The sequence below is a fragment of the Lepisma saccharinum genome, chromosome 30 (genome assembly GCF_977018435.1).
Source record: "Lepisma saccharinum chromosome 30, izLepSacc3.1, whole genome shotgun sequence".
NCBI classification, from domain to species: domain Eukaryota; kingdom Metazoa; phylum Arthropoda; class Insecta; order Zygentoma; family Lepismatidae; genus Lepisma; species Lepisma saccharinum.
This window is the reverse complement of record NC_139258.1, coordinates 21366480-21382833: the sequence shown is the minus strand read 5'-3', so window position 1 is coordinate 21382833 and position 16354 is coordinate 21366480. Positions and strand designations below refer to the sequence as shown.

At 37.6% G+C, this 16354-nt stretch overlaps 1 protein-coding gene across 2 annotated transcripts in view; it reads left to right on the top strand.

The window, feature by feature from the left end:
• LOC145981785 (uncharacterized) overlaps positions 1–13846 on the top strand; it is a 60618-nt gene extending 46772 nt beyond the window's left edge. For both annotated transcript variants that reach the window (XM_083115203.1, XM_083115202.1), the window contains exons 12-16: positions 5590–5775; positions 9171–9314; positions 10583–10740; positions 12170–12392; positions 13691–13846. In XM_083115203.1, coding sequence (XP_082971329.1) covers positions 5590–5775; positions 9171–9314; positions 10583–10740; positions 12170–12392; positions 13691–13836 — 857 coding nt within the window. In that variant the 3' untranslated portion in view covers positions 13837–13846. The remainder of the gene's footprint in view (positions 1–5589; positions 5776–9170; positions 9315–10582; positions 10741–12169; positions 12393–13690) is intronic.
• The last annotated feature ends 2508 nt before the right edge of the window (positions 13847–16354 follow it).

Genomic DNA, 16354 nt, shown 5'->3' with positions numbered 1-16354 from the left:
GACAGAGCGTAGTTATAAGTACTACTGGGACAGAGCGTAGTCATAAGTACTAGTGGGACAGAGCGTAGTCATAAGTACTACTGGGACAGAGCGTAGTTATAAGTATTACTGGGACAGAGCGTAGTAATAAGTACTACTGGGACAGAACGTGGTCATAAGTACTACTGAGACAGCGTAGTCATAAGTACTACTGGGACAGAGCGTAGTCATAAGTACTACTGGGAGAAAGCGTAGTCGTAAGTACTACTGCGACAGAGCGTAGTCATAAGTACTACTGGGACAGAGCGTAGTCATAAGTACTACTGGGACAGAGCGTAGTCATAAGTACTACTGAGACAGAGCGTAGTCATACGTACTACTGGGACAGAGCGTAGTCATATGTACTACTTTGACAGAGCGTAGTCATAAGTACTACTGGGACAGAACGTAGTCATAAGTACTACTGAGACAGAGCGTAGTCATAAGTACTACTGCGACAGAGCGTAGTCATAAGTACTAATGGGACAGAGCGTAGTCATAAGTAGTACTGCGACAGAGCGTAGTTATAAGTACTAATGGGACAGAGCGTAGTCATAAGTACTACTGCGACAGAGCGTAGTCATAAGTACTACTGGGACAGAGAGTAGTCATAAGTACTACTGAGACAGAGCGTAGTAATAAGTACTACTGGGACAGAACGTGGTCATAAGTACTACTGGGACAGAACGTGGTCATATGTAATACTGAGACAGAACGTGGATATAAGTACTAGTAGGACAGAGCGTAGTAATAAGTACTACTGCGACAGAGCGTAGTCATAAGTATTACTGGGACAGAGCGTAGTCATAAGTACTACTGGGACAGAGCGTAGTCATAAGTATTACTGGGACAGAGCGTAGTCATAAGTACTACTGCGACAGAGCGTAGTTATAAGTACTACTGGGACAGAGCGTAGTCATAAGTACTAGTGGGACAGAGCGTAGTCATATGTACTACTGGGACAGAGCGTAGTTATAAGTATTACTGGGACAGAGCGTAGTAATAAGTACTACTGGGACAGAACGTGGTCATAAGTACTACTGGGACAGAACGTGGTCATAAGTACTACTGAGACAGCGTAGTCATAAGTACTACTGGGACAGAGCGTAGTCATAAGTACTACTGAGAGAAAGCGTAGTAGTAAGTACTACTGCGACAGAGCGTAGTCATAAGTACTACTGGGACAGAGCGTAGTCATAAGTACTACTGGGACAGAGCATAGTCATAAGTACTACTGACACAGAGCGTAGTCATAAGTACTACTGAGACAGACCGTAGTCATACGTACTACTGGGACAGAGCGTAGTCATATGTACTACTTTGACAGAGCGTAGTCATAAGTACTACTGGGACAGAACGTAGTCATAAGTACTACTGAGACAGAGCGTAGTCATAAGTACTACTGCGACAGAGCGTAGTTATAAGTACTAATGGGACAGAGCGTAGTCATAAGTACTACTGCGACAGAGCGTAGTCATAAGTACTACTGGGACAGAGCGTAGTCATAAGTACTACTGAGACAGAGCGTAGTAATAAGTACTACTGGGACAGAACGTGGTCATAAGTACTACTGGGACAGAACGTGGTCATATGTAATACTGAGACAGAACGTGGATATAAGTACTAGTAGGACAGAGCGTAGTAATAAGTACTACTGCGACAGAGCGTAGTCATAAGTATTACTGGGACAGAGCGTAGTCATAAGTACTACTGGGACAGAGCATAGTCATAAGTACTACTGACACAGAGCGTAGTCATAAGTACTACTGAGACAGAGCGTGGTCATACGTACTACTGGGACAGAGCGTAGTAATAAGTACTACTGGGACAGAGCGTAGTCATAAGTACTACTGCGAGAGAGCGTAGTCATATGTACTACTTTGACAGAGCGTAGTCATAAGTACTACTGGGACAGAACGTAGTCAAAAGTACTACTGAGACAGACCGTAGTCATAAGTACTACTGCGACAGAGCGTAGTTATAAGTACTACAGGGACAGAGCGTAGTAATAAGTACTACTGGGACAGAGTGTAGTAATAAGTACTACTGAGACAGAACGTGGTCATATGTAATACTCAGACAGAACGTGAACATAAGTACTAGTGGGACAGAGCGTAGTAATAAGTACTACTGCGACAGAGCGTAGTCATAAGTATTACTGGGACAGAGCGTAGTCATAAGTACTACTGGGACAGAGCGTAGTCATAAGTACTACTGGGACAGAGCATAGTCATAAGTACTACTGAGACAGAGCGTATTCATACGTACTACTGGGACAGAGCATAGTCATAAGTACTACTGTGACAGAGCGTAGTCATAAGTACTACTGAGACAGAGCGTAGTCATAAGTACTACTGCGACAGAGCGTAGTTATAAGTACTACTGCGACAGAGCGTAGTCATAAGTACTACTGGGACAGAGCGTATTGATATGTACTACTTTGACAGAGCGTAGTCATAAGTACTACTGGGACAGAGCGTAGTCATAAGTACTACTTTGACAGAGCGTAGTCATAAGTACTACTGAGACAGAGCGTAGTTATAAGTACTACTGGGACAGAGCGTAGTCATAAATACTACTGCGACAGAGCGTAGTCATAAGTACTACTGGGACAGAGCGTAGTCATAAGTACTACTGCGACAGAGCATAGTTATAAGTACTACTGGGACAGAGCGTAGTCATAAGTACTACTGCGACAGAGCGTAGTTATAAGTACTACTGGGACAGAGCGTAGTCATAAGTACTAGTGGGACAGAGCGTAGTCATAAGTACTACTGGGACAGAGCGTAGTAATAAGTACTACTGGGACAGAACGTGGTCATAAGTACTACTGGGACAGAACGTGGTCATATGTAATACTGAGACAGAACGTGGACATAAGTACTAGTGGGACAGAGCGTAGTAATAAGTACTACTGCGGCAGAGCGTAGTCATAAGTTATTACTGGGACAGAGCGTAGTCATAAGTACTACTGGGACAGAGCGTAGTCATAAGTACTACTGGGACAGAGCATAGTCATAAGTACTACTGACACAGAGCGTAGTCATAAGTACTACTGAGACAGAGCGTAGCCATACGTACTACTGGGACAGAGCATAGTCATAAGTACTACTGTGACAGAGCGTAGTCATAAGTACTACTGGGACAGAGCGTAGTCATAAGTACTACTGCGACAGAGCGTAGTTATAAGTACTACTGCGACAGAGCGTAGTCATAAGTACTACTGGGACAGAGCGTAGTCATAAGTACTACTGGGACAGAGCGTAGTAATAAGTACTACTGGGACAGAACGTGGTCATAAGTACTACTGGGACAGAACGTGGTCATATGTAATACTGAGACAGAACGTGGACATAAGTACTAGTGGGACAGAGCCTAGTAATAAGTACTACTGCGACAGAGCGTAGTCATAAGTATTACTGGGACAGAGCGTAGTCATAAGTACTACTGGGACAGAGCGTAGTTATAAGTGGGGCTCGGAAGTTGAAAAGTTGTTTTTTTCCTGGGCTTTGAAGACAATGGTAAACCTGATAGCAGTCCGTTTCCCTTCAGTTAGAAAAAAATATACAGGGTGTCCGAATTGAAACGGCCTAACTTCAACAGTCTGTAACTCCATACATATTTGATGCATCTAATTGAATTATAAATTAGTGAATATGCATAGTCTTAAAGTTTCTGTGAACAAAGTAGTAATTAGGTTATTTAAAATATTTTGTGCATTTTTAGTACATTTAGTACATTTCTACATGCCCCTGACATTACCCCCTTTCGATTTCTTTCCTGTGGGGGTATGTCAAGGACATGGTGTATTCAAACAGAGTGACAACTCTGTACCGCTTCGTGAAAGGGTTACAGTTGCCAATGGGACACATGCTACAGACAACTTGGCGGAAAATTGAGTTTCGGCTGGACATCCTCCGTGCGACTCTTTGGCGCATGTAGTAGTGTACTAAAATGTGCTAAATAATTACTATTTTGTTCACAGAAACTTTAGTACTATGTATATTCATTAATTTACAATTCGTTTGGATGCATCAAATACATGTAGAGTTACAGACAGTTGAAATTAGGGTGTTTCAATTCGGATACCCTGTGTATATATATATATATATATATATTGCAATATTTTCATTTTCCGGCTCTTTTTTTTTGGCCTTTAGGTCATTTTAAAATATTTTTGGCAGTTTTGTTGCAATTTTAATCACTTTCTAGGTTTTTTGCTCTTCCCCTGCTGTTGAGTGAGTTTTTAAATCCATTTACTAGAATAATTTATATATTTAAATTTACTAATATAGTATTTTTAGCAAGTATGCCAATGATTGAAAATATTGTCAATAGTAGAGATGATGACCGACTACTGAATCGTGCAAGACACGCTCTGAAAGAAGATGAATGACTAATATAGAAAAACCTTGCTGTGTATTATATGTAACCTTGAATTAAAAATAAAGAAAATTATATTAGCACTTAATTGCAACGGGTTATATCAAATGCTTAAGCTACTTGTAATTTATGAAAAGAATGAAGCTTTCATTTTAAGAGCGAAAAATATGTTTTAAGTCTTTTTTAATTTTTGCGTTATCTATCTTCTATACCTATATATAGAAATGATGTATGTGTGTATGTTTGTTCCGGCATAACTCTCGAACGCCTGGAACAATTTCAACCAAACTTTGTACACATATGACTTATAATATGGAAAGAAATATTGTGGGGGTAAGACACCCCTGGCACCCCTAGAGGTGGGGTGGTGGTGGGAAGCGGGTGACATGTAAAAATAATCGAAAACGACCGATATTAGTGTGGAATCCATAGTTTTCGGGGTCGCTAGGATGAATTGTAACACTCCCAATGCCGATCAATTTATTTATTCTTGCTCCTGGAGGTGAAACTAAAAATGTTGTTTATAATCAAGTGTTGAGTTACATTAATATTATAGTGAATCTGTAAATAAAATTAGTTACATTTTACACTATAGTTAGAATTCATTATTTTCCTGTCTAATAGAAGATTGGGATAAACAAATACCCAGGCAACGCCGGGCATTCAGTTAGTTTATTAATAACTTTAAGGCCATTTTTTAAGATTTTTTAGATCACCAACTTCCGGGTTCTAGTCATACAAGGTTTAATACACAGTAACAATATCCTTGTTGCAAACAACCAATGTGTAGATTTTTCACTTCCAGATGACAGATATGAAAGAATTATAAGTTCAGTGCTATAGAATACGAAACTCTGACCATTTATAGTGTGCAATACTTATGAATTACTTCTTGCCTAAATGCATGTAGATAAGTGCATTTATGTTGTCATGTGTTACGTGCATATGTGTGTGTGCGTGAATGAATATGTGTTTGTGTATTCCATGTAATTTCTATTGTATTAACGCCTTCTGTTGAATTGAATTGTTGCTTTAAGTCCACTTTATGAACAGAAAGGCTAATCGTAACTCTACGCCTTATTTAATTGGAGGTTCTATTCTCTGTAGAAGTGCAAAACATAAATATTTTCAGTGATAAGATTCAGAGCTTTGAAATACTAATATTACCTCTTGTTCTTCCTTCTCCAGGGACGGCTGAGTTGGATTTTCCAAGGGTTTTCGAAACTCTGAGGCATAAGTTCGAGTCCCGGCAGGAGGGCAAAACCTGGTTAAGACCAACAATCTATCTGTTCTTAGTGTATGACGCCATATTTGGGAACCATGATCGACAGCTCGTAAAGAAGCAGGTGGACTACTTCAGATCTCATATCCCAGGTATTCACGTTATATATGGGCTCAAATCAGTGTTGCCACAACCGGTGAGCAAAATTTCCCTTAACTTTGTGAAACAATCCCATTCTTACAAGAATTTTCCCTTCGACTCAGTTATTATTATTTCCATCTGTTCAAAGAAAATATCGATGTACAAAAATACTAAGGTTTATTGTATTTCGCTTTCCTGCTATTTTGGCTAACCGAAAAGGTGAGTGATTAAATTGATAGAGGGATACTTCCAAAGGACACTCATGCTCAGGTCGGAATTCAAACCCGGGAGCCCTGGCGTCGTAGCGGACTATGCTATCCACTCCTCCACGGAAGTCAGAGACTGGCAATGGATGAAATTAAGGAAATCATAACAGAAAGTACATAAAACTAATGGTATCTAAACAATTTGTGAAAATATATTAAATTTTACGAAAAAAAATCATGGCAAAAGTCAACATTAGGATAACATTGGCTGTTTATTGCAATAATTGTAACAGTTAGATAATGAAGATGTATTGTTTGGATAGAAAAAACGTGTTCCACAGTTCAATAAAACTTGAATACAATATATAATTCGAGTATCTTCAAATTTCCCTACAATTTTGATATTTTTCATAAATTCCCCCTCCGTTCATTAAACTGCATTTCTGCAGGCTAACGAGGCTCTGGTGTCAGGACTTACAGCCAGTATAACTCTTTGTAGGGTTGTGTGTTGTCATGTGTCTTGCCCTTATATGTGCTGAGCGCCCCTATACACCCTCAGCTTTTAACCTAGGTAATGAGGTTTTAGTCCAAGGAGACATGTGTTGATTTCAGTTAAATTAAGAGGCCTTTTATTGAGCATAGTGTTGGCCTGTCCATACGAACAGCTAGCGACAGCCCTAGTTACTTGGAAAATACAAGCTAACAGCACCAAACGTGACCTGCCTGCAGAAATAAGCCTGTAAATAGGTTAGGGACGCTAAATTACGTTAGGAAGGTCGTCCTTTCAGCATGTATTTCCAAGTAACTAACGCAGTCGCTAGCCGCTCGTCCTCTACACTTTAATTAAAAAATGTGACGTCACCGGTAGTACATTATGGTTTGAATTCAGGAGCCAAACCCGCTTAACTAATGAATCTTCCTTCAAAATAACGTTGTCTGTGACCTATATATATATGTATAATAACCCATGGCGCGACAGTCCTCGAAGGTCCTTGGCCTAATCTCTCAACTGCCAGTCTCCCTCCCACAATCCTACCTAGAGGTGTGAAGTTCTTCAACCGGTAATGATGGGGTGACGGGTGGTCGGCACGTCGAACCCCCAGCCGTTATAGGAGATATCCGCGACCGGGTTACGCTACTCACTCGTAGCTCCTTAATTTCCTCACGATGGGGGTTTGCCACCGGCACTATACACAGGACGAGAGTCCAGAAACTGAACCCAGATGGACTCGAACCCATGCCGTCCCGCAGTCGGAGCCCAAAGCACAGCGCCTTAGACCACAAGGCCACGGAGGAGGACACACACACACACACACATATATATATATATATATATATATATATATATATATATATATATATATTGGTTTTAGCCTTTTATCTATTCACCAGTTACATTTGTTTTTACATTTCATATTTTTATAATTTCATAATTGTATAATATAATATTTTCTCTTCTAATATAATTGGCAAGTATATATATTATTTTCATAGTCGGATTCCTCAAAAGTGTTGACAAGGTATATGCCCCGTTACATCCTGCTTCTTTTAGTTCTCTTAAGAGATAATCACTCGTAGTACTGTTGAGACGGCATTCAAATATAATATGATCAGGTGTTCCTTCAGTTGCACCACACTGACAGATTGCAATTCCCAAGAAATTTGTCTTTGGTGCAAGGGTGTAATTTAGAAGACATCTAAAAAGGCTTGTTAAAACATATCTCGAAGGTTTAATATTTCGATACCAAGGTTCTTTAGGTACGTACATGTGATTGAATTGAATAGTATTTTTTCCCATAAGTCTTCCCTGTATTTGACCATTGTTTCTGCCAACTTTCCAATAATTCGGTTTTAGCATATGACTCTAGCGATTTTGGATAAAATATAATACTACTCGATCTGTGTATTGATTCTTCAGCTGCATATTTAGCTAATGCAGAAGCAATAAACGCTGAAGTAACTTATAACAAGATTATTATTCACTAGACTGCATTGTTGGTAGCCTCGATAGGTAGAGATGTTCCGAAAATAATGACTTCACTAATTTAACTTTTCGAAGGCAAGTGTTATATTTTTTTTTTTTACTTTCATTTCGGATTACTACCTACTTTTAGCAGTTTTCCCATATCTATGTACTGTACATAAACTTACATATTTCTTTTTTAATAAGAAACACTATTAATATATTTTTTTTTTTTACTAAATTGTTAAGCCACATTTTCTAAAAAAAATATGATAATATGTATCCAACTGTAAGGTTAGGTTCACAAATCAAAGATTCCAAACACTGTGGAAGAGAAATTGCACAGTTTATAAGTGTTTTGTAGAATGTCTCTCTTTCTTGTGTGTATCTATTATACTCGAATATAATATGGTGTATATCTTCCTCATTACCACATGTACAGTTTGGGTTTTTAACAATCGAATCTTTTGTACGTAAATGACTTTTAGTAGTTGTATGTCCTGACCTCATACGATTTAGCAATACTATCATATTCATTCCTTGTACCTTGAACTTTTGTAAGCCAGAGCCTGATTCTATTGAAATTAGCTATCGTCTGATAAAAACTGTCCGCAGTTTGGAATTCGCTTTTGCACCATTCCTTCCAGTTTCCCTTCAACGTTCTCTTCACCCTCGGTATAAGGTCTGTGTACCATGTTTTCAGCTCCAGGACACATTGAATTTCCCTAGCTTGTTTTCCATACAAATCTGCCATTTCATTTCCTAAATTTTGATAATGTGCTTTTACCCAGGTTATATGAATTATCATTCCTCTGTTCCTTAAATTCTGTAAAGTTTTTCCACAGTTTATAATGTATGGGGAGCATTTAAACAGTAAATCGTAATTGGACTGAATTGAATGTAATACACTTGGAATCCGTTAATATTAATATATTTTATCTTGCAATTTATATGTATAAATTAGTGGTTGGTAATTCACATAAGCCTCAGCAGTAAAAATAGAAATATCTTCCGGTAAATGTATCATAATTGATTCATTCTTCTGTACATCATAAACAACATATCCTACATTTTGATTACTTTTTGAACCATCTATGTAAATAAAATAATAATCATTCCATCTTTCCATGCAATTATATTTTGTATATTGTTCAGGAAAATAAACATTTGTATAAGTGTTATATTAAGAGAAGCTTCTTACCGTGTTTTCTTCTTTACGCTCTGTTCTCTGTTGCAGAATTGAAGTTCATTTACTTCACTTGCGGCTCAAGAGAGGTGTTCGAAGGACTAGTTGACGACGATCGACGCGACATCTTCTGGTTGATTCGAGGCAAAAATCTTCAACGTACAGCAAGGCAGCTCGTGAACAGACTGAAATACAGTAAGCTATATTTATTAGCAGAAAACGGATTTGTGTGTATATACCAAGAAAGTGTTGGATATGCAAATGCAGTGGCGGTGATTAGGGGGGGCGAGGGAGGCAGTTGCTCCCAGTTTTCGCCACTTTTGCCCCCGCAATATGCTAAATCTTATCTACAAATGGAAATATACTGTCTTTGCCCCCTTATTTTTGGCACCTTGCCCCCCCCCCCGGTTTTTGGACCCAATCGCCGCCACTGACACTTAGTTATTTTAATCAAAATATGGAATTAAATATGGACTTGCAATTGTGAAAAATGGAAGTTTTCATAAAGCAAGAGGCTCACCTAGCTAAATAAAATGAATTAAGCTTATTTTAATTAAAAATTCAAACACAAAATGTGCATTGTTATTTATTGCCGAAACAATGGATAACAAAATTAGGCTTATTGACATTAATTGTAATGCAAAATTCAAATACAAAATATCCTATTTTATTTCTTGGTACTGATACAATGCATTGACAAAATTTCTTCTATTTTTTGGTAGTGAAACAATGCATTGACAAAATTTATTCTATTTTTTTGGTACTGGAACAATGCATTGACAAAATTTATTCTATTTTTGGTACTGAAACAATGCATTGACAAGATTTATTCTATTTTTTTGGTATTGAAAAAATTCATTGAGAAAAATTTCTTCTATTTTTTTGTACTGAAACAATGAATTGACAAAATTTATTCTATTTTTTGGTACTGAAACAATGCATTGACAAAATTTATTCTATTTTTTGGTACTGAAACAATGCATTGACAAAATTTATTCTATTTTTTTGGTACTGAAACAATGCATTGACAAAATTTATTCTATTTTTTTGGTACTGAAACAATGAATTGACAAAATTTATTCTATTTTTTTGGTACTGAAACAATGCATTGACAAAATGTATTCTATTTTTTGGTTCTGAAACAATGCACTGACAAAATTTATTCTAAGAATATGGAATATATCTCAGAAAATGTATGAAAATATGGAAATTATATGTAAAAATAAATGTGTTCTAAAAGCTAGTGTAGTTAAAAATACTGAAAATAAAAATAGCACTTTCCGTATTTACATACCACAATTTCCAAAGACAATTCAAAATAATATTTACTTTACCACAATATGAAGATATGTTTATTATTACGAAAAAGCTCTTTTCTCCTTTGAACGAAATATTTTTACTATATCGTTCCGATCATCATCTTTGATATTCTGTGTACACAAAGTCACTTTTCTTTGTTCCAGTTCCTGCGAATATTGTAAATCCACGCTGTGCAGCCACGCAGAACGCAGATAATTACAACGGCACTGGCAACATTGAATTTTACGTCACACCCGGCCAGACGACGTACTTACGCCTTCATCCTAGATATTTCTTCAGTTCGACGAATGTCAAGTTTAAGGTAAATATGTCTTAGAAGTTCACATGAGATTAAATCTAGGATGCACTAATATATAAGACGATGACTTCGGATGGTGTTGAAACGAGACGAGACGAGACTTGGAAGTTGGTATCGTCTTAAATTTCAAAATACATTGACTACATGGTCATTCATAGTGCGGAAACAGCCGTCTCAATCAAATAAGGGCAGGGAAACACGAATGAAACCTCCCGATACATGGCGTAGGATAAGAAAGGAAAAACAGTTTGGGATATATATTCAACATGGCGGTCATCTTCAAATCCGCCATCTTGGAACAAATTTAATTTTCTTAAATGGAAAGGTATTGATGTGGCATGTCAAAATAGACTAGAATTTCACGAGAAAAAACGTTAGTATGCATAACTTCAAAGAAATTTTGAACCCTAAATGTTATTTATTACAGGTTTGGTTTTGCGCTGATGTTAGCCAAAGATAAACTGATAGAAATATTTCTGATCCTATCGTGGCGGCGATTAGGGGGGCGATGCGGGGGCAAGTGCCCCTCCCCACTTTTCGCGAGTTTTGCCCCCGCACTATGCTAAACCTTATCTACGAAGGGAAATATACTGTTTTTGCCCCCCCTTTAGTTTTGGATCCCAATCTCCGCCACCGTATCGTGTCATTATATAAAATTTCAACGAACGTCACTCAGACAGATTAATAAGTTTGTGAAGAAATTTCGATTGATTGATTTGGCTTATTTTATTTGACTTTTCTGCCACTTTTGGCTAATCGCGGAGATGAAGATGAGTAATAAAACTGATGAAGGGACACACAAAGACAACCATGGTCAGACTGGTATTCGAAACAGGGACCCGTGTCTTCAAAGCGCGTTCTGCTAACCACTATGCCACGGAGGTCGGCTCGAACTCGCGAAAAACGAAATTTTATTCTCAGTGTATACAATACGCTGCACTGTTTTCACTAATGGATTAACTTTGCATTTCTGATAAACAAAATATATTATACAGGGTAATTATAAATGATTCATCGGGTTTTAAAGTGAATCCAAAACTATTAATATAATCTATAAGTAATCAAGTAGATATCTGCTTTGTCCGTATGAAGAATTTGCACATTAAAGTAGATCTGGTGTAGGTAATTTTTTAAAATATCATACAAAAGTGCTGGACGAGTCTAAGATTATCAAAACAAGTCTCAGTCTTGTCTCGATTGTACAGTCACGGACACTTCTGAGTTGTAACGAGTCCATCACTCTCAGTGGGACGATTACAACCCAGAAATGTTTGTGACTGTACACATATTTGTTTCATTCTTGTCTCGACAAAATCTCTTCTTATTTCGAGTCGAGACAGAGTCAATCAATTTTTATTTAAGTTTTATTTATAACATGTGGTTTTCTCATATGAATTAATTCAACCATCTTTCCCTTGCACTTTATACGCAGTTCAAACCGAGCGTTATGGGATCCGTGAAGACATGTTTCTCCAGGAACTTCCATAATTCCAGCGTGGCAACCTTCCTGGACGATGTCGAATGTCATTCGTTTGCTGGCGAGAACGGTCTGGAGTATTCAGTTTCATCGCCCTGCGACGGAAAAGGATACGTCAGCCAGTGTAAACCCATCTTTATTCTTACGAACGCCAGTCACAATGCCATCCTATGCACAGGTATGTCGTTTCTCAAGTATCCCTTTTTCTCTCTACCATTCCCTCTTCTTATTTCTTCCTCTTCTTCCTTCTTTCTTTCTGGTTATTTGTCTTCCCCCTTTTCTTTATTACCTTCTGCTTCTATCTACATATTTCTCTCCATTTTAATTTTTCTCTCTTTTTCATCTCTACTTTCTTTCCTACTTTTCCTTTCTACATCTCTCTTTCTCCGTTTCTTTCTATATTTCTCTACTTTTTCTTCTCACACACACACTTTCTTTCTTCTTATCTTCTCCTCTTTATCTCTCTTTCTCTCACCGTTTCTATCTATATTTCTCTATCTTTTCATCTCTGACACACACTTTTTCTTATCTTCTCCTTTTTATCTCTTTCTCTCTCCGTTTCTTTCTGTATTCTCTATCTTTTCTTCTCTCACACACACTTTCTTTCTTCTTATCTTCTCCTCTTTATCTCTCTTTCTCTCACCGTTTCTTTTTATATTTCTCTATCTTTCCTTCTCTCACACACACTTTCTTTCTTCTTCTCTCCTCCTCTTTATCTGTTTCTCTCTCCCCCTTCACATGGCCTCTTTCTCTCCTTTTCTCATCCTTTATCCCTTTCTCTACCGTAACGTTTCCAATAACATAATCAGAATTTTGTTTTGACACATTTTGCTTCCTCTCTTCTTTCCACAACTCGAGACGAGACACTATCTAAGACTGAGTTTTTTCATTCTCATTCTCCTAACTAACTAACTCTCTAACCTTCTTAAACCCGAAGGTTCATGGCTGCAGCAACACAGGCCTTCCATTTGTCCATATCCTGAGCAAGATCTATCCACTCATTTGCATCCCAACCGATTTCCTTTAGGTCCATCTCAACGCTCTCTCGCCAACAAAGAGTTTTTGAGTTTTTAAGTCCACTTTATGCACAGAAAGGCTAATCGGGATTGGACCTACAGTTTAATGTGGGATCCGAACCACAAACTGCCTTCACCAGGTATCGAACCCGTGACTCGTTGAGCCAACAAAGACAAGAGGCAAAATGTTTACTGCTTATGCTTTATTAAAACCAGTCTTGTGATCAAGAACTGCACTAACAAAGCACATGTACCGGATCCGAAAACTAGGCTAAAACTCGCATTGCTGACCAAAGCTAAGGCTGCATAAAGTAATTTCTTACAAATTCAGACAACACTACAAGAACACGTGTACACGAAAACAATTTCCAAATTCTCACTAATGTCTTTATTTATGTTACTATATGTACGGTATTATATAAAAAGCCTATAAATCGCTGATATGTACATTTTATTGCAGATCTGAAATGTCGTTATCCCGATCAGGTGCAAGTGTTGCTAACTCTGGAAGGTTTGACATGCGACGGTTGCGGGGATAGACTAGGGCGTCACGTGTTAGCATTAAATGTTGCACTTATCATCGTGGGATGGTTCTTTTATATGTAATAGCTAATAAGTTTTAATACATGTCAATTTTTTGTATATGTGCGTGTGTATTATTTATTGTTTACTGTTTTCCCCATGTCTCCAAAATTTGAACAGAAATATGAAAAAAATATTTTTTCTTTTACAGTTTAAAATGAACTACTCGGATCCTGAAAAGTTATTTTTCACGAAACCGAATTTTCGTCCTCGATTTCCAAAACAGTTTCCGTTTTTGTTTAGATATAAAAAATTGGTTTACTTTAAAACAAAAAAAACCGTAAGTGTTTAATAATTTCAGTAGGAATCGTAAAGTTTACTCGGTAAGAGAATTCGCAATGTTTTCTTTTCAGTTCAGGAATGTGTTTTTGTGTTTATAGCATTATTCAACTGAGTGACGAAGGACTTAAGTGTAACTTGGAGTCTAATTTGAAAGGGGTGGACATAAACTTCAGATCCCAGGTGAAAATTGGAGGTGTACATTATCCGCCTGTGTGTAATTTGTTCCATGAATTATTCTGAAAATAATAACATTTGAGTTGCATTCAAAAAGTATTGAATACTTCAATTTATTCATCAAGATAAGAAGCAATAGTGCAGTCAGTTTCGACTCCTCATGTAGGCTATTTGGGCGGGATAAGACTATTTCAAGGTGAGCTTTAGCCCTTGCAACGTGCCACCACATGGAGCCACGAAACGGCAACACTCTGGTTCTTGCTCCGGCTGGTCAGTTGGATGCAAGAGTTCTCACTCAGGGATCGGGATTAAGACGATCCATCCATTCCCTGGAAGGTAACCTCCGACATGTGACGAGTCATCGTAAATAAAACTAAAACCAAGTATTTTAAGTTTAAAATGTTCAAAAAACTTGAATACCGACTCGCGCGCGTTGCATACTTATTCGCACAGTTCAAATAAATAATATGTTGAGTCCTGTTCGCTCGAGGGCAGTGATTAGTAAAATTTTGTCACGACAGAAACCGCGCACTGCCTCTAGCGTAGATAACAAGACCTCAACTGCTTCCCCAAGCGCGAGGCGCAGCACAACACATTGTTCTTTTTACAATGCTAGCAACTCATAACATATCACAAGAAGAACTGATAATTTATATAACACATCAATGTTAATTAGCGATAGTAAGCTAAAGTTCAGGTTGGCAACAATTAAAAATGCCAACGTGAAAGTTTTTACATCGCCAAAAACACGTAGCGTGGTTCCCCCACTCCTAAAATTAATAGCCAATAGGAAAACGATATATTATTGAAAGTAAGATAGTGAATTATATGCTTACATGTTACAATATTAAACTAGGACAACAAATAACGAAACTGACTTTATAAAGCAATTCATATTTGCCCTTGCACATAAAATGAATAAAGAAAGATTTAGTATATGAATTTATAACGAAGATTAAAATACTTTGATCTTTTCTATTGTTGAACAAAGATTGATATTAAGAAGGAATATATTTAATATGCGTTTAAACAACAACATTTGTGTTAAAGTTGGAAATAATCCTAGCCATCTTGGAATTAATGAAAACGTTGCATATACATTAATTAGGATGAATTAATGTTGCAAAAATAGGCAAATAATATAATAGCGAAAGATAAAACATAATTATATACATGAGTTATGAAAACAATTAAGTATAAATAATATAATGAAAATTATTAACTTAAAAGTATACGAATAAGATATTTTCCAATATACGAGTGCAATTTGGCTAACGAGGCGGTCGTTACACCCTCCCTCGCCCAAGCGTAGCGACGCTCCTATCTACAGTAGCAGGTAAAAAAGCAGAGTGTTGGAAGTCCCCCTCTCTCCTTTTACCTACTGTAGAATGTGAACAGAAATCGCCTCCTCAGAAAATGTACACAAGATTGACTTGTACCCGACTGCACAATGTTGAGATTGTGAAAAGAAATATTACCTCAAATGTTTATTTCCTAGTTGCATAACGGGAAAAAATTGCGTCTCTGCACATAATGTGCATGTCATCCTCCCCCCCCCCCTTATTTACTATTTACACCTTTCGGCAGTGCAACTCGTGTCCTTGTACGCTGCTGCGAAGTTTCCGGAGTGGAAAAACAAAAGAACAACACATTTCTCTGAGAGCAGAAACTACGCATTTACCGTTTCAGTCACACCTTCAGAAAACTTGCACATGTTGGGTAAGGTCATGGAATGTAAGCGTGACTTCCACACGTGACGCTCGGCAAATGGAGGAGTGTCCTTGACGTCAAAACATAGTCTGATTGTAGATGTAGAGATACGCGTACTTAGACTTTGCCTATGGAGATACAGACACTATTTTCAGAACGTGTGTTTCAAATCAGAAAATCACTTGAAGCTTCAGTGGGTGCAATGGCACCCACAATAAGAGAACAGGATAGATTGAAGCAGTTAACTAACGCAAAATTTCACATTATGCAACAACATAATCGATACTAACCTTCTGTCAAATGTTTTCGCCAATTGCCATGAAGACAAAATTGAAGCCAATTGTTATCACTTGATGAAATCTGATTTTATAGAAAT